Raw genomic sequence first — 26,703 nt, 5'->3', positions numbered from 1 at the left:
GAACAAATGCCATTCATTCAGCATTGTTTGTAAATTGATCATATTTAGGGTACCACTGAACTTGTGAGATTAATTGCTTATTAAAATCATTAGCATAATTTTAAAGAGGAGAAAATCATCTATTCAGGGATACCAAGATATTTAGTGAGCAAGAGTGAAGTTATCTAGCAACAAACTCTCCATCCCCAGTTCTACAGCTTTATTAGAAAAAGGCAGTACAATTCCCACCCCTAGTCTTACTGTAAAATATTTGTTGTTGCCATAATTTGTGACTGTACTGTGTGTGTGTATATGTATATATATATATATATATATATATATATATATATGAGTTTGATTTTTTATTTAATGTTAAATACACCAAGAGACAGAGAACTGTGGAATAGGTATTCCTTAGGAAGTTCATGAAGGTATCAATCATGGTGACTTCGTTTTACATGACATGTCTTGATTGGTTTGGCAAATAAACACCTTAAGAACCATTTGTTGTCATATTGAAATACCTGATGAAAGTATAAGAAATATGATTATATTGTTTGCAATGAAAGTAACAAAGAACAGGTTTGATTAAGAATTGCATGTTGAAAACAAGTTTGCAAATTGCAGGAAATAATAGCTTGGTTTATATGCAGTTTAGAAACTCCAAATTATCCCTCCATTGTTGTGAGAATGTGACATAGCATGCATATCTCACGCACATTCCTCACGCTGTAGGCAGCGAGTGACCAAAACATGGTACGGCTAAAAATGGGGGGTAAATCGCCTTTTCACGCTAAAAAGCAGCGCAAATGAACTAAAAATAAGTTGTTTTTTTTTTGCATGTCAACAACTTTGAAAGCCGTACGTTCATGAGACTTCAGCAGTGAGGATACCATTTATGACATCACCTTTATAACTAAAGGCCGTACCAAACAAGTCTTTATTAACAACTGAGATCTGATGAAAGTAGCCCTGGCAAGTTCCATGCTTGAGCAAACTTGTATAGAGTTGAAGTAAAATCTCTTTAACTTAATTCATAAGGTAAGATTTTTTTTTCACAAGAACAAAAACATGAAAAAAACTTGTTGGTTCCACAAATTTGTTCAACAAGACAAATATGGGGCTTAACATAAGCTTGCTGCAAGATTTACAGAATGAAAATGCCTGGGTGGATTAGCATCTACTGCGGAATTTGTTGAACTCGTATGGGCTACCAGTATACTGGATCCACAATAACAAAAAAATATAACATTCTGCTGGCGAGAGACTTGCACTGTCCCTGCAGAATTCAGATTCAGGTATTTATTATTATAAGAACAGTATATAGTGAGAAATGTGGGAGGGTAGGGTAGCATATTGTAGATGTACTACAACTATTTTGAAAATGTACACTACTATACATTTTGACAGGATATTTTAACCTGAAGTGCTGGATTTTAGAATTGCTGAAGCTACACTTCTTGTATAATATGTGTGTGTATAAGGCTATGTCTGGGTTTTTGTTTTGTGTCCCATGCTTTTTTTTTCTTTTATTTGAGGCAGGCTGCACTAGAAGTTCTTCAACACAACCTAAAAACTGCTTGTAAACCCAGTTTAAGAAAGCTACACTATATCAGTCGTCGCGCAAGGCCAAATTGGAAGACTGATAGAAACATATAAATGTACCCTCCCATATTTTAATATTAATTAGGTCATTTGAATTTTAAAAGGACAATTTCTTTCCCTAAAAGAAAACTTCAAGTAAACCTAAACTGCCCGAAAGCTACTTCCAAAATAGCGTGACAAACAGGTGAGACATTTTATTTTTGCATATAAACCAAGTCAATGTGTAAAACAAATTCACAAATAGGTATAAATCATTTTTAAATAGTCCATTTATTAACTGGGTCTAATCCAAGAACAAACAATACACTTATTTATGCTTCACTTGGGCATAATCTTGTACAAGGTGATCTCCATTTAAGAAACAACAATATTGGTGTGGAAACCAAGGTTTTAAAGCCAATTTCTTACCTCTTATTTGCACTGCCAATATATTCACCTGATGCAAATTAAAAATTAAAGTTGTGGTTGATTCCTGGAATACAATCTATTCCTGTGTTATATGTTTGATTAATCCACTGATTAAAAACAAAATGTGACCTAAAGCACAGGAAGTAATAAGGTACTGTACCAGGAATCTATAACATGCTGTTTATGAAATGTCTACATATACGGGAAAAAAAAAAATCAAGCAAAGGAACAAATGATTTCCAGTACAACAAAGTAAGTCATCAGGAAATTGTAATTTGTAGAACCACCATTAATAGAAAAATGCAAGTGTTCAAAATTATCTGTCTTTAGGAGGATTAGTCTTTTTCCGTCTTCTGTGATACCTAATTAAAAAATAAAAAAGGAAACAAATATATTAGATTGTGTATTTCAAAATTGTAATTGCACAAGTTACATTATATTTACTTCAGATTGCAGCTGTTAAAGAGTATGTTTTCAAAACTTTAGCTCAGTCGTTGACACAGTGATCCATGGAAAACTAGTTTAATGAAGCTGGCCGACATGTTTTTTTTTGTTGTTTTTTTTTTAGTTATCAACGTAAGCCACAACTGCATTTTGTTGGACTATTTTACAGCATTGGGGAATCACCCTGGATTACATTAACATTCTATCCTTGGTTATAACAGGGACTGTACTAAAACAAACAAACAAAAAATAATGGTTGATGGATTCCCTAAAACTGGGTCTTAGCTCCAATCAGCTGAAGCACAAATTGGGATTTTTGGACTACACAAGTGAAAAAATCGTTTCACAAATACAAGTACATAACAATTTAAGCCGAATATATATAATAGATATAGATATTGAGATATAGATATTCTAATTTGATATATCTGAACACTTCTCAGACTAAAACAAAGTAAAAGCCAGTGGATGCATTTCACTGTGTACCTTTAACCATGGCAGTAACTTGATGGGATTAAGTTTTCAAACCCTCCAAGGATTTCAAAAACACAATTTAACTGATAAATCATTTACATCTTTGTTATTGTACATATTGTTTTAGAAAAGAACAAAACAAAACACATATAACACCTGAATTCTATTGTTGCATGAATACAAAAGCAAGCAAGGCTAGGATTTAAAATATTTTAAAAACACAGAAAGTACTTACTGTCCAACTGGATACCAGCGATGTTTTGTTGTATAGAACATTTTACTGAGCTCTTCAATAGTGGGTGCCTGTTTGTTCTGCAACACTTCTTCATTCAACCGAGCTTTCAGCACCTGATCGTGTGTTTCCTCATGATTTTCTAAAGGGTCTGGTCGTGGGATAGGCTGCAACAGTGAGGAATTGAAATGCCAATGCACATACACTGTACACTACCTTTTCATTGCAAGGTCAGAATTATCGGTTAACAAATGTTACACATATTTAGTCTTATACACATGTTACAACTGTCTATCAGAGTTTAGCATGATGAACTTTCTGACTGGAAAAGTCAAAAGATTTATTCTTAAAAGTTACAGTACCTTTGAATGTTCATATGGGAATTCTGCTGGAGGGTGATAACACACTATTGTTCTGCCATCTGATGTCAAGGCAAGTTCCACTTTGCTGCAAAAGATAGGTACAAAAATCACCAGGTGCCACAAATTTAAAAAAGAAAGCACATTGTAAACCACTACAGAACCATGTGTAATTTTACAGTGTTTCATTTAACTGTGTTCACTAACAGCAGTACAGATCAGCTTACCAGTTATCACCTGGAAGAGCACTGAATGTGGATTTTGGATGAATGCAGTTCAGGTTTCTACCTAAGAAAGACAAAAAATAACAGTGTTTAATGTTTGCAACAGTTGAATGTGTTTTCTTATTTTTTTTTTTTTCATTGCTTGGTTTTTATTTACAAAAAAACAAAACGCAGATACGTCCTGGGGTATAAAAGAAGTTCATGTCTAAAATTATGTTTGAAATTCACGTGTGATAAGACATTGTAAAATATAATAACAGCGCAGTACCGTACAGGTTGGTTAGTAAAAATGAAGGTCACAGGTAGTTAAGGTACGGCATCTTGCTTCCTGTTGAAATATCACATTTTGTAAAAACAGACAAAATAACATATTTTATTAAAATTTTGCAGAAACGTCACTACCCACCTTGAACTGCATTTTGTTTCGCAAACTTAAGTAAACGCCTGGTTATACTGTTTAACCCGAATATGTGTCGTGCCGCCATGCCTATATAGGAATCTGGCGCCACCAGTAAATACTCCGTGCAGGAAACAAAGTACATAGCTAGCTAGCTCGTCGTCAGTTCCACTAAAAAAAGGAACAGTAAAGTGTCCTCTCTGGAAATTAACGAAGTCTTCAGTTTCGGTAATTTTAAGTCCTGTAACATTTATTATTATTTTAAATGCATTTTCAATTGAAAACAAGTTTATTTTAAAGCCACAATGTCCAATCATGATTCATTTTACACTACTGAGTTTTATCAGAAATCAAACTGTTGGCTTAGCAGCTGTTTACATTATGCTGCAGACACTCACGCTTCCTCCTCCCTGGTATGTATTCAAGGATTTCAAACTGCAAGGCAGTTTTTGGCAACACATAAATGTCAGTTTGCGGTGTGTGTGTGAATGTGAATGGAAGTAAATGTTAAGTATCCTTTCAACAGAAGTGATAGTGAGATGCTTCAGGATATGGAGGAAGCTGATCACACTAAGCTAAATGTTAGAGGCGGGAAAAGGCTTTCACCACTAATTAACTTGCCTTTTGTCCATAGTTTGTTCCTGATTATATTAACTGCTTATTATTAGGAGTAACTAAGCAGCTGACAATTGTGTGTCGAAGGATTTGATAAAAAGTACTATATTCATACACCTCAATCAAAAAAAAATAGTAAATGCCAGACTGCTAAAAATCAAGCCTCCTCAGTACATCACCAGATATCCGAGAGCACTGAGTGAAAGGAAGTACTGGAAGGCTTCTGAGTGGAGAGCCTGGTTTGCCATATCTAAAAGATGTGCTACCTGACAGGTATCTGCCTCATTTTGCTCTTCTTGTGCAGGCTATATATATATATATATATATATATATATATATATATATATATATATATATATATATAAATATATATATATATATATATATACTTTTAGATCTAGCAACATTACTAAAGACCAGGTAAGCTATGTTGAAATGATCCTATTAGTATTTGTCTTTCGATTCCAGATTCTTTATGGTGAACATGCTTTGACATTTAATGTGCATCAGTTAACACACTTGTCTTTATGTGTGAAGAATTGGGGACCTTTAAGGGATTTTTCTGCTTTCGCTTTCGAATTTGGGAATGGTAAACTTGTTAAGTTGTAGCTGGTAAAAAATTCTAGGGGCACCATTGCAAATTGTTAACACATTTTTGCTGGCAAAAGCTCTCCCACCCTTTAGTAAGCTGTACAAGAGTAGTGAAATTCTTTAACACTATTTTGTGTAGTCAAACAGACACACGATACACAACCAGTAGAATTAATCACCAGCATAGTATCTCAAAATAAGCTTCACCTGCAATAAATCAGCTAATTGAGCAGCATAGTCATTTCCAAACCAGCTACATAGCTGAAATTTCCAGCAGGGATTGCAACAGGATAATGCCCTGTGAAAGCAGTTCATTTAACACTGGATTTTCTACAGAAGACAAAAATGATGTGCTGTCTTAGCCCATGTTTTCTCTTGATTTAATCCCCAGTGATCAAGCCATGAATCATTTCAGACTTGTATCACTTCCAAAACAATTGAAAAAGCAACCAGAACATTCCAAATAGTGATTGGTGACCACATTTAGATGTTGTTGATTTGATTGTGGTCAGTTGGCCACATTCAATCAGCATCACCTGCGGTTGTCATAACAATATTTACTGTTCAATTCACACTCACTAGAGGTCCTCATTGCTCCAGTGCTCAAAAGCACCCAGACAATTCAGGCTTCACACTTACATATATGACACACATGGAACCCATTCTGGTGAGAAATTAACTGGAAAGCCTTGCTTTAATGGAGCAGCACTTAGGAGGAATGAGAGTTATTTTAAAGAAATAGTTTGATTGCATTCTTAGTAGAGGAAAAAAACTACAACCTCTGTTTGTGGCTTGGTGATTTTCATGAAATGACATTAAGGGATTGTAGTTGTAATTGGTCTTATAGGATTACTGGTTCCTTTCCTTTAGGCCTACACGTGGTGAGTCTTGGTTGTCTACAGTATATCACATAAATCCCAATGAAAAGTGTCATCATGTAGTTACTGTACTATAGGCAAGATAGCTGAATTTTGTTTTCAGTCTTTAAGAGTGTGTTGTATATGTTGTGTAAATAAATGACCCAATTCTCAAGTGCTTGAAATCCAATTCAGAGATAAGAGAAAAGTATTTTTTTATTTTATTCTATAGATTTTTATTGAGAATTTAAAAATTACATGATTATAAACAGTTGACATGTAAATTATTTATTTATTTATTTCTTAGCAGACACTCTTATCCAGGGCGACTTACAATTGTTACAAGATATCACATTATTTTTACATATAATTACCCATTTATACAGTTGGGTTTTTCCAAGCAATCTGGGTAAAGGGTACGGCAGCAGCGTCCCCCACCTGGGATTGAACCCACGACCCTCCGGTCAAGAGTCCAGAGCCCTAACCACTACTCCACACTGCTGCCCAAAAGCAAGTATATGAGAACACAAGGCAGTAAAAATTGGTGCATCCATTAATGGCACACGTTAACTGCTGATAATAAAATAATAATGAATAATAAAACAAAATCAAATGAATTTATTGGAAAACAGTAGATTAAAAGTTCAGTTCCATAATTTGACCTTAAAGAACAGTTTCAAATTGATCATAAATAGTGTTGTCTTGTAGTGTTTGAATACAGTATGATAGCAGGGATGGAAATAAGACTCCTATTACATAGCACTTTTATCCATTCCAGGTTTTACCATAAACTTGAGTAGTCACAGTGTATTGGTACCAAGCTCAGGTGTGTCATTAAACCAGGAATGTCTCAAACTGCTACGCAATGGGAGTCTTATTTCCATCTCTGTGATAGCATTAGAAAACCTCATTTAAATCACTATTCTTACCCTTCCTGATGGATATGAAAATAAAAGGTTGTACATGTTATAAGTCATAAAGGCAATTACACATAAAAACTGTCCAATTTAGTAAGGAACTTTCTTGCATTATTTGGAAAGATTGTAAATAATATAATTTAACTAAATTGTATGAAAATATATTTTCTAAATATAATGTGCTTAAAATATAACAAACACCACAATCAATATTTCCTGAAAAACCAGACATATAAAACCACTTGTGCAAACAATACAATCAATCTGATTTCCTATACTGTACTGTATGTACAGTGTATGTGTATGTCAAATTAATAAAACCACATTGGTTTACAGTTAGTGTTGTACTATTTTGCATGCTTAGGGCATGGTTTTTGAAAGCTTAGGAACTTATGCTGAGTAAATATCAAATACTAAAACTTACTAATTAACAAGAAAAAAGGTTTTAAATGCATTCAGGTTTTCAATCATAAATCACACATCTGTTTGTTTTAATTTAAATACAGTATTAAACATTCTTAAATTTAGAACCTCAAACACACACACATAAATGTAACATTTGTGGGTTTTCAAGCATGATCCGCTTGTTTTCAATAACATTTTCACACCTGAAGATTGCATGTTTGATTACCTTGCACACCAAACAAATGAAAGAAGCACCAAACTTTGGTGTCATTTTTTCTCTCAGACTCCCTCTATATACTACTGCGTTGTATTCCATGCCCGTTCACGTATTGTTTTCATTTCATTTGGAAATTTAAAAATAACAGCAGCTTATTACTTGTAGGGATTTATGTTGTACAGTAATCAGAATAAAACTATAAATTGTTTAGTTTAAAAACTGGAAAACATAAAGACAACACACAAGTTTTAAAAGCTCTTTAAAAGTGTTACAGAACTCCCTTCAGTGTTTACAAACCTTTGTTGTATCCCCATATATTTTTCACCATGATTCTGATTGTTTTGATATTTTATTCACAAATCATGGGGCAAGTCAATTGAAAAAAAACATTTTAAATTCACTAAACAGAGAAAATGTCTCTTATGTGCCATTGTCATTAATATGGATTTACATCAAACTTTAAAGTGCCACACCAGTAGGTGTCATTTTATGGTAATTAAGTATACTCTAGCCCAAGGGTGGGCAATTCCGGTACTGGAGGGCTGGTGTCCCTCCTGCTTTTTGTTTCAACTGTACCCTAAATTACTTAATTGGACCAATTAAGTGCTTATTAGAAGCTTGATTGGTCAGTTGGAACAAACACCAGTCAGGACACCGGGCCTCCAGGACCGGAATTGCCCACCCCCTGCTCTAGCCTAATATTTTGGATGTAATGCATCAAAGCAACTGTACTGTACTATAAATGTGCAATGCATTAAAAAGGGTGTTTACAACAACTTTGTAAGATTTTAGAATATTACAGAAACATTCCAAATGTACTTGCCTAATCGTAGCGCACCCAGGATTACAACAGATGTAACTGGATCATTCTACTTGTCCTTTGAACAGAGTTTTGTTAATGTGTTGTGTTGTGCAAAAGTTGTGCCAATAGACTATCATTACTACTAATCTAATTTAAGTTTATTTTTTGAACTATGTACTATTAATATGTTTTTTATACAGTTACCCTCCTCACTCAGCAATGTGACCTTTAGCTTCACTGTAATATGAATTTCAAGTTAAAACAGAATATGTCTAGTAAAACCAATCTGATTTTCAAAAAAAAAAAGCTAATACTAATACTATTATTGATGGAGTTAAACAGAGCTTGTTGCTGAGACTTCAGAGGTTTATCAGCAACAGTGAAGGCCTGTATATCTCGACTAAATATTGTATTTGTAATTTATATTGATAAGAAATGCACAGTTTAAACAGATTCACCTTTTTAAAAGTTTATTCAGAGATCTGTTGTGAAACTCCTGAGAATGTACTTTGGACAATCGTGGGGAAGCACTGACATACTGTAGCTCTGTGCCCTTTCGCTGGTTGGCATTTATTGTATTTTATTTATTTTTTGCTAGTTTTATTGGCCCTAACGTTATCTGTTATGATGTTTTGAGAAGTCTTTCTTAACACGAGATATGGAACAGGATTACAGGAGATAAGGAAGTCTATTTCTGGCTCACTAAGACAATGCTTCTTCAATTTGTCTCTGGAATTTTGACCCATTTTGACCCATGGAACGATGTAAATTGAACCAAACTGGCACTGGCCTGCCCCCTCCACTGCCTGCCCCATCCAGAACCGGTTACCCCCTTCAACAATGCTCTTTTTTTCTGTTTCCTCAAGCCATTTATTTTAATCAAGAGTACAGTATCAGCATTGTTGTAGGAGGGTGCTTGATTTGGATACACTTTTATGTTAATAAGAAAAATGATCTTTCCCTTGGGGAATGCTCTTCAGTAAAGGTCCATCGCATTTTTTGACACCATAATGTGTAAATAAAAATATCAAAGCAATCAAAATCATGTTGAAAAATATAACATGACGGTAAGGACAACACAAGATGCAGGAAACATAAATGAATGCATTTCTCATAAACACTGCAGGGTGTTCTGTAAGACTTTACATAAACAAACTTGATTTACCATTTGAATTCTACAGATGAGGAAGCAATTATAATTGTACATTTGAAAAAAATAATCTGAACTATAGGCATCAACACCTCTCTAAATTACTATTTAGAGATTAGCAGGGGTTTACAGTCTTATCCTTTTCAATGTCTTTAGGATCACGTTGTTTCCACTAAGAGACAAATACAGAAGGAAAATAAATATAACAAGGTAAGTCTTGAAATTCTGATGACATAAAAAAAGTAAAAATATGAATGAAGTAGAATTAGATCTAACAAACAAAAATGTAAACTAGATTTCTACAAATTATCATCAATAGTCATTTAAGGACACTATATTAGTCTCCAGTTTATGCTTTTGTTGTTGCAGCATAAACATTTTTAAAACATTACAGCCATAATTTATTTTACCTGAGTTAGTTCAATTTCTTTCAGGAAATGTTTATCCGTCATATCACTTTGATCTGAGCACACTACTTCCTTTATTTTTTTCCCTTTAATCAAGGGGATGCTCGTTTCACATGGGAATGTTGTAGTGAACATGATAGCTCCTTCCATGTCCTCTGGAGAACTGTTAAAATAAAATAAAAAAACACAAAAAAATAAACACAAAAAGGGAACAGTTTTCTCTCTTAAAGAATGAAGAATCTTAATTTTCACTGAAATGAAGATATCATTGTGTCAATTTTGAGTGTACGGTACAGTACAATTGACGTTAATAAGACAGTGATGCTGTTCTTTTACAGCATTTTAGTATTCTTGGAAAAAATCCATCATTCCTGATTTTTATATTTAATTTAACAATTTTGCATCAAGCAGTATTAACTAAAAAACATACCCAAGTAAGAGTGCGTTTGCTTCAGCAGCGATTTCTCCATGATCATTATCAGTCTGAGAAAATATACTTGTGCCTTTTGGAAATCCATTGTATCCTGCAGCAACCTAGCATAGCAACAGAATGATGGAAATAGTTATACTTATAGATTCATATGTATTTATTTAATGTAACATCCAAAATGTTATTACTATTGTAACATAAGCCCCAAATAACTTGCTATCAAGATAAATTAACATTGCTGTATGAAACTAACCTGTCAATAAGACAAGCTGATCCACAATATTTTATGCGTGTATCATGTGATATTTGAATCTAAGAACTTTTAGGGAGTTAGTGTCCTGAGGATGATTACAAAGGTTCTCAGTAGAATACAAAGGGTAGCATGGAGCAAAGTAGCAACTCCTGTGAAAATAACAATTTATGGGACATGTGAGGGTATTGATGTAATGGGTTTTTGTGTAAAAACACTGGAAAAGTACAAGAAAGTTCTGGTCCTTTCTAATGAGGTATAAAACCCCTCTCTTATTGGTCAACCGCGTGCCTTTTCTACCACCTTTCATCTGGAAACTGTGATGCTGCGGATTGCCATTTGTACCTGATAAGTCTCTGCTGCTTGTTTTATGTTACCAGCCTGTTTCTGTAAATGGATACAGATACAAGAAGGGAAAATGATCCTACATATGAATTGCTATAAGGAATCTTTGAGCGAACCTTATCAATAAATCCTATCAGTAGATTTGGTGACAGCCCTCACATTGTAAAGAGTATTTCTGAGTATTGGAAATATCTCTGCACTCTTCAGTTGTTAAGCTAATAGCTTTGAGTTTCTTGGACAAGAAACTAAAGACCAACAATTGAGATATAAGAAGAAAATAGTGACTGTGTTGATTTCACTTCAATGATTGCTACTTGCTTGTTGGACACCACCTGCCTATGATGGAAGAGGAGGATCTACAGTACAGTTGTGGACTTTCTGTAAAAGACATTTTCCTTTTTGTTTTTATTTTCTGTTTTTTCATCCAATTCATCTAACCATCTTATTTCTGCCCCTAATAAAATACATCAAAGACTATTTTTACTCCGAATCATATTTGGGTTTTGTATATTTTAACATACACTGTGTCTGAGCTTGTATATTTGTGACTGAAACAGTAGGCAATCACGACTTAACTGGTACTGGGATACTTGCCCTATACTTTCCTAATTAAATTAGCTATATTTTTTAGCAATTGTTCCTACATTACAAAAGTAAATACTTACAATGTGTTGGTTCTTGTAAATTAAAGTCCCTGTTCCATTAGGACACTCTAAAACAAAAAACAAAAATGCATATTATACTGTATGACTGGAAAAGCTGATTGGCTAGTTAGTCCATATTCCCTGATAACCTGCCTGAGACCTCAACAGGCTGGTACACTTAACAAGGAGAATAAAGTAAAATTATGGGCCAGTTTGCTAAAAATCCCAAGAAATAACTTTGTAGCAGTGGTTTCCAGATGTTCATTTAATTTTTGAAAATGCCATAGCAGTTAGTGAAAAAAATGAATGCCTTTGTATATCTTTCATTGCTTTATTTCTGATTGTGAAGGAACGCTGTCAACATAGAAAAAGAAAATACGTGAGTCTTAGCGAAAGCAGTGACAGAGCAAAGAAAACCAATTCTAAATGTTTTTTTTTTAAAAACATTCTACATTTCTGTCATGTACTTCCTTTACAAGGACTCAAACTTGCAGAACTGACTGGTGTGTTTTAAATGTGCACTGAGTTCCTTCACGCAAACTTTATGCAATTAAATAGAGATATGCCACTGAAATATCTGCAAGAAACAATCAATACATTTTCTTTACTAGCAGCTTCAAAAACATACTATTAAAATGTGGCAATTTCTTTATAAAGGAAAATATGATACCTAAAAAAGATTTACTGAAATTATTTTGTTAGGTCTATGTCATTTATATATATATACCTACCTGTACGGGCTGCCATTAGGTAGCACATGTTTAGGGCATGTATGTACTTCTGTTGCTTCTTGTCATTTGAATCCTCATTATGATTAATGCCAACAGATGTCTCTTGAAAATTACCAAGAAGTGCCTGCATACACTTTTCTGTATTATTGATTTGCTTTATTAATTTCTTTTTGGAGTCCCCAGTGATGTTTTCAACATTTAGCAGCTTCCCTCTGTTTCTTGCCTGTAAAACTGTTCTGAGTTTTATGTCAGGCCTCGCTGTTGATTTGGAAATATTTAAAATATTTTGATGCACTTCGTTAAAGTCCATCAGTGGTATATATATCTCTGCAGTAACACAACTTTTGCTAAACAACAGACCAACTTCAACAGCATCTGACTCAGCAACCTGTTCTTCATTTGTGTTGTTTTCTGAGGGAAGCTCCATATCTGGCCAGTAACATACTCTTGAAACTTGCCCTATAACATAATGAAAACAATCATTATTTGTTATATTATACGCATATGTGTGTGTGTGTGTGTGTTATATATATATATATATATATATATATATATATATATATATATATATATATATATATATATATATATATATATATATATTATATAAACAAGTAGCTTTTGAGTTGAGAGGATTTGATTGCTTCTTGTAATGCTGAAATTTGCATATTTCGTGATTACCCATTGTTCACTTTTCATTGCTTTCATTCCCCTTAACTTGAAAGCTACTTGTTTCTACTTACTCTCCTGAGTTATTCAGAAGTCAAAGCACAGTTGTGCTGCACTGATGAGCCCCAAACAGGGTGAAACATGTCTGCAGATACTGTACTTTAACTTTTAAAACACTGTGTATGTAGAAGCCTTTAGGTGACTTTCCTGCAATTTAATTGGCTCTTGTAATGCTGAAATTTGCATATTTCCCGATTACCCTATATACACACACACACACGTTACGGGTGAAACCCGGTGGTCTGGCAAGTCTAGTTTTGCCCGGGTCATTCTACTTTCTCCAAGGGCTTCTGGGTGAAATACAAAGTTACCATTTTTTTCCAGCACTCACCCACGTCCAATCGAGTGAATCTAGATTGGCCCAGAACATGAAAAAGATGACAGGGCGAAACCCATTTTTTCATCAGTTTTCACTGAATTTCGGGACTAGCCTGGGCATGCCTAGTTTCGTCCAACGCTTCAAAATCGATGTTGGGCAAATCTGGTTTTGTCCAAAGCGTCAACATCGATGCTGGGTCAGTCTAGTTTTGCCTATGCCAATTATTTGGGCGAGTCTAGTTTTGCATTTCTATGTAACGGGCAGTTGTATTTAATCATATCCTGATGTAACTATCACTGACACTGCTATCTGCTGTATTATTGATTCGTATTTTGTCACACTTGTACTTGCTTGAACCAAAGTCATTGTATTTATCTTGCTCTTAATTGTATTATTACTTGTACTGTGATACTTGAAATGTATTTGCTTACGATTGTAAATCGCCCTGGATAAGGGCGTCTGCTAAGAAATAATAATAATAATAATAATAATAATAATAATAATAATAATACACAATTAGAAATTAAATGATATAGTCCGACTATGCCAATGGGAAATTACATACCAGAAATATATTAATAATTTGGTTAGAATAATATATAGCATACAGGTTCTTTTAGTTGAGTCATTCAGTACTGCAGTACTGAGTGTCCTGTGATATGCAGTGCCTTTTGAACCTGTTTTACTGTGAAAGAATACTTTTAAAACAGCACGTCTAAAATAAACTGTGCATGTGAAAATAAATTGGACCTGATGCGCCTGAGACACGCTGAACATATGGACCGCTAAGGGTTAAAAACCAAGGAGTACTTTTATTACAGAAAAGAGTCATAATAAGAATTACAGTCAATCAATACAATCGTTGAGAGTCCATAGAAAGACAAAACCAATTACAATTATAACACATCTCCGGAGCTGTCGCCTTGGGCCAGCACTACCCAGAACAACAGCACCACAGTCACTGTTATTTGTTATCACCCACCTTGAGTACTACTGCATGCACCCGGACTGGTGATTTGTGTTAGTAGTATTGTGGGAGTGGATAACGTGTTATTATTTGTTTTGTTTACAAATCATTATTATTATTTTCCTGGAGCTTTACACCAGGAGTGTATTGCCAGAGGATTATTGTTTGGTCGCCAGACCAGGATTTGTGTAATAATAAAAATAACATTTCCAAATTGGATTACAGTTTTCACTTGTGATTATTTCTGCACTGTATCACCTCTGCACCTGTTCATATCAGCAGCCACTTTGCCACAAATACAGCAAAACAAACATCAAGCAGGCAATATAATATTAATAAAGAAAGAAACACACGTGTTACACCTACACTCTTCCCTGCCAGCTTCCAAGTGAGTGCCGGTAACTGCCTCGCCTCCACTTCTGACAACAATGTAGAAACCACGTGCTGGGTTTCCAGAAGTGGTGCTGAAAAGGGAAGACACCAGGGCTGGTTTAAATAGTGGTTAAAACCTTTTTATTAGCTTTCTCTCCTAAAAAGTCCAGTCAAAAATTCTTGCTCCTCCAAACGTGCAGGCAAACTCGCCACACACAGGAGAGAAACTGTAATGCGCAGGCAAACTCGGCACACACACACACACAACAGAGAGAGAAATAATATGTTAATTGTTCATGTTTATATCTTCTTTTGTTCTGTCTTAATTAAAATAGCTAAGACTGTAACATGGTAAATAATGCCTCTGTTAGATTTCACATATTTATTTGTCACTTGTATGTTTTATTTTTATAATTGTACACTTTGATTTGATTAGTGCACGTTTTTTTATATATTGTCGACTAGCACTTTGGAATTGATGTATCACTTTCTAGTAGCTTCTCCACTCAGTCCCCTTGTAATGCCTTATTGGGTACCGACTCATTGAGTTATTGATAGTTTTACCCACCTGTGTGTGGTGAGTTTGCCTGCAAGTATGGAGGAGGAAGACTTTTTGACTGGACTTTTTAGGAGAGAAAGCTAATAAAAAGAGTGGTTTTAACCGCTATTAAAACCAGCCCTGGTGTCCTGCCTTTTCTGCACCGCTGCTGGAAACCCATCACACAGTCACTACATTGTTGTCAGAAGTGGAGGCGAGGCAGGTACCCCGGCACGCACTTGGAAGCTGGCAGGGGAGAGTGTAGAAATGCAAAACTAGACTTACCCAAATAATTGGCATAGGCAAAACTAGATTGGCCCAGCATCGATGTTGAAGAGTTGGACAAAACTAGACTCGCCCAAATTAATGGCATGGGCGAACCACATTCGCCCAGTATCGATTTTGAAGCATTGGACGAAACTGGACTTGCCAAGGCTAGCCCCGAAATTCAGTGATAACTGTTGAAAAAACAGGTTTTGCCCAGTCAACTTTTTCAAGTTCTGGACCAGATTCGCCCGAATGGCGAGTGCCAAAAAAAAGTTGTAACTTCGGGATTCGCCCAGAAGCCCTAGACGCAAACAGATTGGCCCGGGCAAAACTAGACTCGCCAGACCACCGGGTTTTGCCCTTAACACACACACACACATTATATATATATATATATATATATATATATATATATATATATATATATATATATATATTCAATTCAATTTTATTTTTATATACAGTAGCGCCTTTTGCAACAAGTCACCACAAAGCGCTTTCCAAATGCAAAATTATTACTGAACAACAGTAAACATTTAAAAAAAGAACAGAATAAAAACAAAACAGAATATATACAGTGCCTATAGAAAGTCTACACCCCCTTTTAAATTTTTCACCTTTTGTTGCCTTATAGCCTGGAATTAAAATGCATTAAAATAGTTGTTTGTTTTTTTTCATTTATCTACACATCCTACCCCACAACTTCCAAGTGAAAAAAATATTCTAGAAATTTGTAGAAAATTAATTAAGGGGGGTGAACACTTATCCAACCAATCTATTTAATTTTTAATTGTCAAGAAAATAAGTGAGGCAAGGTTGGATAGTAACTATGACTATTTTGTTTAAATATTGCTGATACAGCATAATTAAATAAATAAACAGAAATTAATAACAGAAAATGTTTTTGAAGCTCATACCGCATAATTATCAATTAATTATTTGTTTGGCGTACAGCTCTCCGTCTGGCTTGCTGACTCCACATAATACTCCAAGTTTAGACCCTGGCTGTCATATTTGTTTACATGGTTGAGTTGAATTTTATTAAGTCAGAAAACAGTGATGGTGATGTTTTAATCACCATTTTAGTGTTTGGAGCATCTTTCTTTTTGTAGTATGTTTTGTAATTAATTTTCTGTTCAGCAGTTTTTTCACTTTCAGCCATATTTCTTCTGGGACTGACAGTGATGTGAACCAATCACATTGTCAAGGGAGACTATTGCCAGGTGGTGTACGGATGTTAGGGCAATATTTCAGTCTGTTTTTGGTCTTATGATGATGTTTTAACAGGCCAGGATTTCCAAACACTAATTCTCATTCATATATATATATATATATATATATATATATATATATATATATATATATATATATATAATTATTTATTTCTTAGCAGACGCCCTTATCCAGGGCGACTTACAAGATATCACGTTATTTTTACATACAATTGCATTATTTTTTTACATTATTTTTAAATACAATTACCCATTTATACAGTTGGGTTTTTACTGGAGCAATCTAGGTAATGTACCTTGCTCAAGGGTACAGCAGCAGTGTCCCCACCTGGGATTGAACCCACGACCCTCCGGTCAAGAGTCCAGAGCACTAACCACTACTCCACACTGCTGCCCTTATATATATATATATATATATATATATATATATATATATATATATATATATATATATATACACAGTACTGTGCTAAAGTTTTAGGCAGGTGTGAAAAAATGCTGTAAAGTAAGAATGCTTTCAAAAATAGACATGTTAATAGATTATATTTATCAATTAACTAAATGCAAAGTGAGTGAACAGAAGAAAAATCTAAATCAAATCCATATTTGGTGTGACCACCCTTTGCCTTCAAAACAGCATCAATTCTTCTAGGTACACTTGCACAAAGTCAGGGATTTTGTAGGCATATAGTCAGGTGTATGATTAAACAATTATACCAAACAGGTGCTAATGATCATCAATTCAATATGTAGGTTGAAACATAATCATTAACTGAAACAGAAACAGCTGTGTAGGAGGAATAAAACTGGATGAGGAACAGCCAAACTCAGCTAACAAGGTGAGGTTGCTGAAGACAGTTTACTGTCAAAAGTCATACACCATGGCAAGACTGAGCACAGCAACAAGACACAAGGTAGTTATACTGCATCAGCAAGGTCTCTCCCAGGCAGAAATTACAAGGCAGACAGGGGTTTCCAGATGTGCTGTCCAAGCTCTTTTGAAGAAGCACAAAGAAACGGGCAACGTTGAGGACCGTAGACGCAGTGGTCGGCCAAGGAAACTTACTGCAGCAGATGAAATACACATCATGCTTACTTCCCTTCGCAATCGGAAGATGTCCAGCAGTGCCATCAGCTCAGAATTGGCAGAAAACAGTGGGACCTTGGTATACCCATCTACTGTCCGGAGAAGTCTGGTCAGAAGTGGCCTTCATGGAAGACTTGCGGCCAAAAAGCCATACCTCCGACGTGGAAACAAGGCCAAGCGACTCAACTATGCACGAAAACACAGGAACTGGGGTGCAAAAAATGGCAGCAGGTGCTCTGGACTGATGAGTCAAAATTTGAAATATTTGGCTGTAGCAGAAGGCAGTTTGTTCGCCGAAGGGCTGGAGAGCGGTACACGAATGAGTGTCTGCAGGCAACAGTGAAGCATGGTGGAGGTTCCTTGCAAGTTTGGGGCTGCATTTCTGCAAATGGAGTTGGGGATTTGGTCAGAATTAATGGTCTCCTCAATGCTGAGAAGTACAGGCAGATACTTATCCATCATACAATACCATCAGGGAGGCATTTGATTGGCCCCAAATTTATTCTGCAGCATGACAACGACCCCAAACATACAGCGAAAGTCATTAAGAACTATCTTCAGCGTAAAGAAGAACAAGGAGTCCTGGAAGTGATGGTATGGCCCCCACAGAGCCCTGATCTCAACATCATCGAGTCTGTCTGGGATTACATGAAGAGAGAGAAGCAACTGAGGCTGCCTAAATCCACAGAAGAACTGTGGTTAGTTCTCCAAGATGTTTGGGCCAACCTACCTGCCGAGTTCCTTCAAAAACTGTGTGCAAGTGTACCTAGAAGAATTGATGCTGTTTTGAAGGCAAAGGGTGGTCACACCAAATATTGATTTGATGTAGATTTTTCTTCTGTTCACTCACTTTGCATTTTGTTAACTGATAAATATAAACTATTAACATGTCTATTTTTGAAAGCATTCTTACTTTACAGCATTTTTTCACACCTGCCTAAAACTTTTGCACAGTACTGTATATATATATATATATATATATATATATATATACACGCTACCATCTAAAAAGTATTGGGGTATGAATAAAAAACACAGTTCCAAATATGTATTACTACAAGACTTTTTTTCACTTCAAATGTGATTCAGTCTGTTAATTGAGGTGTGCAGGTGTGCAGAAAAATGTCATCCCCAAACTGCTTTACAAACACTTACCTTGTATTAATAATTTGGCGCAGGTGCTGCAGGGTTTCTTTGACAGGAACACTTCACATCCTTTCACTGCACTGGGTAAATTCAAGAGTGCTTGTTGCACGGCATGGAGTTTTTTTCTGGAACAGTCGATTGTAACAATCCACTTTGGTTTATTTGGTTCACATATGACAATTCCACTTTTACAATACTGAAACAAACAAACCAGCCAATTATGATCACCTTTCCCTATTTTCTTGAATGAATGTTTAAATCACTTTTTCTTTAAGTGACACAATACAATGCTGGCATTTTATATTGAGAATTGGAGCCAAAGAACATACTGTGCTTAACTAAAATTTAGATCTAGATTCGTTATTCAGCAGACATGTCATAAGGTGATTTTAAGCTTTCACAATCATCAATACAGATCTGACAAAACAAAGCCAATAATGTCATAGATGTACAAATAAAAGCAATTCATTATATGTTATAAAATACTACAATAAACTTAAATTCAATGACAAGCATTTCGACTAAAAGTTTTTCAATGTCTTCAATGATTATTAATTATATGTTAGGGTAAAACAAAGTCCAAAATCACCCAGAGTTTAACTTCAAATTTAGAAAACAATACCTTTTCTTAATGTACAGTACATTACCCTCCAAAAGTATGATAGGGTTTCCAATCCCTTGAAATATAAGGCCATTTAATAAGAATTGGTACATTTTACACTGGCAAGTCATCAAGACCTTATATACAGAATTCTGACCATCAAAAAGTGTTGGGGTTGCCAGTAGTTTCATATGGATCTCCTGTCCAATGTAACAAATGCCACAAGTCCCTATACAAGCTGGTTTAGCCCCTCTGCTTATAAACAGCTTACCTTCAGATCTTCTGCTTTTGCTGGTTCCTCACAGTCTGTAGAATACTCCATGTACAGTGCTAGCAACATGCAGAGGTCATCTTTCTCTCGCAGACGTGAATGACCTACTAAAGAGAACAATATGGCTGTCTTTAAATATGCTGACTGTAAGCCCTATAAAGAAAAATAATAATGACTGCTTGTCTACAGCTCTCCTCTGTAGCATTGAGACAGAAAATAGACTAGGAATTGTGAGATAAAGCAACATACAGTACATGTATGTACTGTTTTTTTTGTAGTTTGGGAACTGTTTAAATTAAATACATTTTCAAAAGCTTGGTAATTGTATCCTAAATTGGTTCTGAGAAGTATAGATCTGTACCAGGCCAGAGAACTAACAAAATGGTTAAATATATACTGTACTGTAGGCCTATTATTCTGTAGAAATCACTATCCTGGGGGGGTCACGTTATGAGTCATAGTGAGAGGCTGTAATACAAAGGAGCTCCTGTTAGGAGACATTTATAATTTAATTTAAAATCAGAAAATAAGCTTTATATATATATATATATATATATATATATATATATATATATATAGTAAAAGAGAACGAGTAGCAGATAATCAATTCTAGCAAAAGATTTATGCAATTCTTTACCAGTTGGATTTAATATTCTCCAGATATCAAGTAAATGTAGTTCTTCAGCTAAATTATTTAAGGCTTAAAATGATTTACCTAAGTTCTGTAGGTTTTTTATATTATATTAGGGGCATATATACACTGGCTATGACTACCTCTCTACCTCCCAATTCTACACAAATGGCTAGGAATCTACCTTATTTATCTTGTTTACGATCAAGTATTTTAACATTCAGTTTTTTATTTAGTAAAATAAGAACGCCTCTGGATGATGAAGAATGTGAGGAGTGTAGTACTGTTCTCACCCATCTTTTCTTTAATCTGATCACTTCTGATTCAATCAAGTGAGACTCCTGGATAAAGGCTGTATCACATTTGAGTCTTGAAAGGTAATTTAGGATTTTACTGCGTTTTATGGGATTATTAATGCCCTTGACATTCCATGAGATCAGTTATAGTTTTTTTGACCAGGATAAATTACTCATTACAAAATACTTAACATATGGTGAGGGTAAGATGCTGCAATCTGTATTAGGCCATATAAGACTGAAAGTCAAATCGTACAATTTTTAACTTTTTATCAATGAAAACGCAATCAGTTCTGTGAGTGGGAGACGACAAAAAAAAACTATTAAAAACATAACAAACAAGACAAAGACAGACAAAGCAGTGAAAAACTGATATATAAAGGAATAATACATAGATAAAACATTATGACATCTTTGACTGGTCGTGACAGCCTTTTCAATGTGAATCCCACGTCTTTTTCCATTTTTAACATTTTATCTTCTATCTTTTTTTGGCAGCAACAAACCGTTCTTGAAATTTTGACTGACCCTCCAGAACATTCTTGAGCATCTCTTTAAAGCGGGTCAACTCATACATTATGCTTGTTCTATGTAGGTAGTTCACCGGTGCCATTTTGATTTGGAGTCGGAGAGTCTGGTTTTGGTCTTTTCTAAGCAGATTTATCACTTCATGGTTCTGAAACTGTTTTTGTAGGGTTCGTTGCCATCTCATGGTTTTTTGAGAACCTATAAATTATATATATATATATATATATATATATATATATATATATATATATATATATATATATATATATAGGATGCCACCATTGAAACTATTGAAATATCAGATCATGCCCCAGTCACATGAATTTATCTAACCCAGTGGTTCTCAATCTGTGGTCCGCTGGCTCCCTTCAGGTGGTCTGTGGAAAGGTTACATAATTATGGAAAGGAAGCAGCAGCATAGTTTATAGATCCTGTTGCAAAACCAAAATTGAGACCTTAAATCCCCAGAAGCAGGAAGAAAATGCATACAAGGAGAATATCTCCAAGTTAAAAAAAGGTCTAAACTCTCCGTCATATATAGTTTTTAAGTGTCTAAAATGTATGCTCTGTGTATTGCACTCACGAGCACTCAACACAGCAGCTTGTAAAGTAAGGGAATAACACACGACAGGGCGTGCGTTGTGTTGCATTAAAATACTGCTGTTACTGGGTTGGAGGCATGAAGTGAAGCAACACAATGCACAAGCCCTGAATAGTTATCCCATTTATAAAACGGATATAATAAAAAAAAAAGTGTTTTTATTTAAAAAAAAATATATATATATTATATAGCCTTCTGCTTTGGAGACAAAATAGTCACTCAAACAAGGTTATATTTGTTGTAAACATTAAACTGGAGGTTTTCAACATTTCCATTTATTGTAATTAAGTAAAATGAATGAAGCCTCCGTGCTGGTCTCAGTTGCTCCATAAACAGAGCTGACATAACCCACAATGTTAGCCTTGTTAGTGACCAAGCATTTAAAAATGCCAATCATGTATTTTTGTTGACAATGAAAAGATACAGAAAAGGAGGCAAAGACAAAGTTCACTATTCACACATTACTACCGCTGACCTGGAGAAACTAATACAAAAAGACAGAAAGAGAGAGAGACAGACGCAAACTCAAACACTCCTGTATTTTTATGTAAAACCTCATCATGATAGTGACAGATTTGGGTGAGGGATTTTCTGTTTCATTTTGTGTGCACGATTTGTTTTTGTTTAACCTTTATCTTTTGGCTCGGTGAACAGGGTTTTGTGGTTAATTTTGATTTATAAAAATAAACTTGCAACACTTCCGTTAGATACATTTTCTCTGGCATACTGTAAAGGTTTACTTTCAAACTTTCGACTAGAGTTCACTAACATGTTATGGTACTTATTTATTTATTTGGGTCATACAGTTATGAAATTACCTAGCTATTTATTTATATTAATGTATTGTTGTAGGAGATTAATAACTTGTTAATGCTATTGAAAAGTCAATAAAATATAATTCTGGAAATCTCTATCCTAGTGAATTTAGTATCAACAATATGCACTCTCCGTACTGCTGCTGGTGGCTGGTGTGCTGCTGCTGGAATCTGGTGTGCTGCTGCTGGAATCTGGTGTGCTGCTGCTGGTGGCTGGTGTGCTGCTGCCTGTTGTCACTGCAAAGAGAAAATAAATAATGTTACTGTGGTAGGGCAGTAGCCCTGCACTTGTAAATATTGTGTGTGTGGGTAACATTGTGTTGGCAAGGAGGGGGTTAAATTGCTCCCTGCCAAAATACACGTGAGAATGTGGCTGGAGCCTGATTAACGTGATTAATTAAGGTGCAGCAACATGGCTAAGGAAGGAGAAATCCTTTGTCTGGTGGAGGGTTTTGGGTGAGTTTGCACTGTGGTGCTAGGGGCCTCTACACAGTCAGTTACCATTCCAACAAAATAGAGGAAATACATACAGAATATACAGTACATATTCTGTAGAAATGTGTTAAAACCCTCATACTTTGGGGTATTGTATCCCTTTATCCTACTGAATTATATATATATATATATATATATATATATATATATATATATATATATATATATATATATATATATATATATATATATACAGTGCCTTGCAAAAGTATTCAGACCCCTAACAAATTCTCTCATATTACTGAATTACAAATGGTACATTGACATTTTGTTCTGTTTGATATTTTATTTTAAAACACTGAAACTTAAAATCAATTATTGTAAGGTGACATTGGTTTTATGTTGGGAAATATTTTTAAGAAAAATAAAAAACTGTAATATCTTGCTTGCATAAGTATTCAACCCCCACACATTAATATTTGGTAGAGCCACCTTTCGCTGCAATAACAGCTTTAAGTCTTTTGGGGTAAGTATGTACCAGCTTTGCACACAGTGTCAGAGTGATTTTGGTCCCTTCTTCTTGGCAGATTTGCTCCAGGTTGTTCAGGTTGGTTGGACGACGCTTGTGGACCGCAATTTTCAAATAGTGCCACAGATTCTCAATAGGAGTGAGTCAGGACTTTGACTGGGCCACTGTAGGACATTCACCTTTTTGTTCTTGAGCCACTCCAATGTTGCTTTGGCCTTGTGCTTGGGATCATTGTCCTGCTGAAAGGTGAATTTCCTCCCAAGCTTCAGTTTTTTAGCAGACTGAAGCAGGTTCTCTTGCAGTATTTCCCTGTATTTTGCTCAATCCATTCTTCCTTCAATTTTAACAAGATGCCCAGTCCCTGCTGATGAGAAGCATCCCCACAGCATGAAGCTGCTACCACCATACTTCACTTTGTAGCTGGGTCATTCTCATGCTTTCTGGCAAACTCCAGACGTGCTTTCAGATGGTACTTTTTGAGTAACGGCTTTTTTCTTGCCACCCTCCCATACAGGCCAGTGTTATGCAGAGCTCTTGATATGGTTGACTGGTGCACCATTACTTCACTCCCAGTCACTGAACTCTGTAGCTCCTTCAAAGTGATTGTTGGCCTCTCTGTGGCTTCTCTCACAAGTCTCCTTCTTGTTTGAGCGCTGAGTTTTGAGGGACAGCCTTTTCTTGGCAGTGCCTGGGTGGTGTGATGCAGCTTCCACTTCCTGATTATTGATCCAACTGTGCTCATTGGGATATCCAAACACTTGGATATTATTTTGTACCCTTTCCCTAATCTATGCATTTTTATTACTTTATCTCTAACTTCTGTAGAATGCTCTTTGGTCTTCATTTCCTTCAGATTCACAGCCTGACCAATGATCCTTCAACAGTGGGGTTTTTATCCAGAAAATGTGACAGCAACTTTAATGGTTCACAGGTGGAGGCCAATGGTAAGGTAATTGTGTCCTCGTTAGGGCAGTTTCTTTCATCGGTGTAAACTGGGAGCTTCCACAACACAGGGGTTGAATACTTATGCAAGCAAGATATTTCAGTTTTTTTATTTTTCTTAAAAATATTTCCCAACATAAAACCAGTGTCACCTTACAATAATTGATTTTGAGTTTCGGTGTTTTAAAATAAAATATCAAACAGAACGAAATTTCAATGTACCATTTGTAATTCAGCAATATGAGAGAATTGGTCGGGGGTCTGAATACTTTTGCAAGGTACTATGTGTGTGTATATATATATATTATTATTATTATTATTTATTTCTTAGCAGACGCCCTTATCCAGGGCGACTTACAATCATAAGCAAATATATATATATAGTTATAAACCATACATTTTGCAAATAACTACACTTTATATGTGTTTGTATGTGACTTGAGACAAATAATATAACCATAGTATCATAACTCCATATAAAAATTGGAAATGTATAATGCATGCATATATGTATCCTTATATATATTACATGAGTTTTCCATTTTTTTTTTTCGTTTTTTGATTTTACAATTTAGTTTCAAAATGTATTTCTATAAATATTGTTATTTAAACTAACCTTGGGCATCAGCACTCGGTTTCCACTGCAAATGAGAAAGTAGAGCATTAAAGTACTGCTGCTGGTGGCTTGTACAAGTAACTAGAAGTTATGGATGAATTAATAATGATTAAAATCAGTTTCAGCAGTATTACCTACTTTATACTGCATGGCATACTATGAGAATAATATTCAATATCATGAATTTTATAATATGCTGACTTTAATTTTCACTTGAAACAAAATGTCAAGCAGACAAACTTTTCTGCTAATATCAGTGTAATCATCATCATCAAAACAAGCAGGCAGTGAATGTAAATCTGTGGTCAAGCAAGACATACATGTCTACTTAGACGAAAACATCATCACAAACATTTATTTGACTGATACATACTGTACATACCAAAACAAGTGTATAAGCTGTGTCTCGTTCGTTTGTATCATCTATGGAAATCACTTTTGTAATCCCTTTTGCCTCTATTAACAGCTGGCAGCTCACACATGGTTTTTTTGATGAATAAAGGACTGCTTTATCCAGATCTTTCTGAGATCTGCACACAAATATGGTGAGAGAAAGAATATAATCACTTGATTATAAAGTCTTAATTCATAATTGTTTCCCAGTAGACTGTTGTTGATTTTCTGAATAGGTCACCCCACATTAGTGAAGTCACTATCTTGAAATATTCACAGATTGTCGTACCTAACATAATTTTCAGATCCATCTGCTTGTCCTGCTTGCTGAAATCTATTAGTTTAATTGTTTTTACTTTACATTGTCACCCAGCTTAAGAGGTAACACTGTCTGAAGGATGGGGCCATAGTCAATACTAAGGTTAATCATGGCAGCTACATATTTGTTTACCTTAAAAGAAGTGCATTTGCTTCAGCATGTACAAGAGAGGTTTTTTTTGCTGCAGTACCTCGTCCCTCACGAGGAAAATTTCCATAGGTTGCACCTGTCACATATCCATTATAACCACAGCCAATCTGGAAATAATCACAAGACTATATAAATAATTTACCATATACAGAGAAGAACTCCTTGGAAAATGAGGTTGAGTAAAGCAATTCAGTTTTAATTTAATACTTACAATGTAACCCATTTCATTGTAGATAACAGTCCCTATGCCACGATCTGGATCATCTGGAATATTTGCATTTTAGTTTAAATGAATATTGAAAACACCTTGTACTATTCATAACGAAATAATTTCAAGATAAAAAAATGTATATATAGTTGCTTCATAGTAAGTTCATCCACAAATGTATTGTTTGTAAATAGACATGAGGCATTCAAATAAAGATGTGACAGCCTT

General features: G+C 35.1%; 2 protein-coding genes across 2 annotated transcripts; both read right to left on the bottom strand.

Moving 5' to 3' along the window:
* Window positions 1–1,835: 1,835 nt before the first annotated feature.
* On the bottom strand, window positions 1,836–4,256 carry LOC117416145 (large ribosomal subunit protein mL42-like). The gene is made up of 5 exons (XM_034027213.3): window positions 4,132–4,256; window positions 3,729–3,789; window positions 3,505–3,589; window positions 3,146–3,309; window positions 1,836–2,354 (listed from the first exon to the last, which is right to left on the bottom strand). Exons 1-5 carry the CDS (start codon window positions 4,208–4,210, stop codon window positions 2,309–2,311), a joined length of 435 nt encoding a protein of 144 aa, XP_033883104.3. The 5' UTR covers window positions 4,211–4,256; the 3' UTR covers window positions 1,836–2,308.
* A 2,147-nt stretch (window positions 4,257–6,403) lies between these two features.
* On the bottom strand, window positions 6,404–26,528 carry LOC117414982 (cytidine and dCMP deaminase domain-containing protein 1-like). The gene is made up of 12 exons (XM_034921950.2): window positions 26,479–26,528; window positions 26,250–26,374; window positions 25,788–25,935; window positions 25,406–25,430; window positions 23,022–23,120; window positions 20,013–20,119; window positions 19,150–19,336; window positions 12,484–12,942; window positions 11,774–11,820; window positions 10,514–10,617; window positions 10,087–10,246; window positions 6,404–9,848 (listed from the first exon to the last, which is right to left on the bottom strand). Exons 1-12 carry the CDS (start codon window positions 26,488–26,490, stop codon window positions 9,792–9,794), a joined length of 1,530 nt encoding a protein of 509 aa, XP_034777841.2. The 5' UTR covers window positions 26,491–26,528; the 3' UTR covers window positions 6,404–9,791.
* Window positions 26,529–26,703: the final 175 nt, after the last annotated feature.

Source organism: Acipenser ruthenus, chromosome 7 (assembly GCF_902713425.1).
Source record: "Acipenser ruthenus chromosome 7, fAciRut3.2 maternal haplotype, whole genome shotgun sequence".
Classification (NCBI taxonomy): domain Eukaryota; kingdom Metazoa; phylum Chordata; class Actinopteri; order Acipenseriformes; family Acipenseridae; genus Acipenser; species Acipenser ruthenus.
Note: the sequence above shows the minus strand (reverse complement) of the source record. Positions and strands in the feature narration are given on the sequence as shown.

Bases quoted from the DNA above. Each gene is read 5' to 3' on its own strand.
- LOC117416145 (XM_034027213.3), bottom strand. From the start codon at position 4,210: ATGGCGGCACGACACATATTCGGGTTAAACAGTATAACCAGGCGTTTA. The intron at 3,310-3,504 runs GTACTGTAACTT...TCACTGTTGCAG, and splicing joins TCCCATATGAACATTCAAAG to CCTATCCCACGACCAGACCC. The intron at 2,355-3,145 runs GTAAGTACTTTC...TTTTTTAATTAG, and splicing joins CGCTGGTATCCAGTTGGACA to GTATCACAGAAGACGGAAAA.
- LOC117414982 (XM_034921950.2), bottom strand. The intron at 25,936-26,249 runs GTAAACAAATAT...ATTTGTGTGCAG, and splicing joins GCAAATGCACTTCTTTTAAG to ATCTCAGAAAGATCTGGATA. The intron at 11,821-12,483 runs GTAGGTATATAT...TTTTTGTTTTAG, and splicing joins CCTAATGGCAGCCCGTACAG to AGTGTCCTAATGGAACAGGG.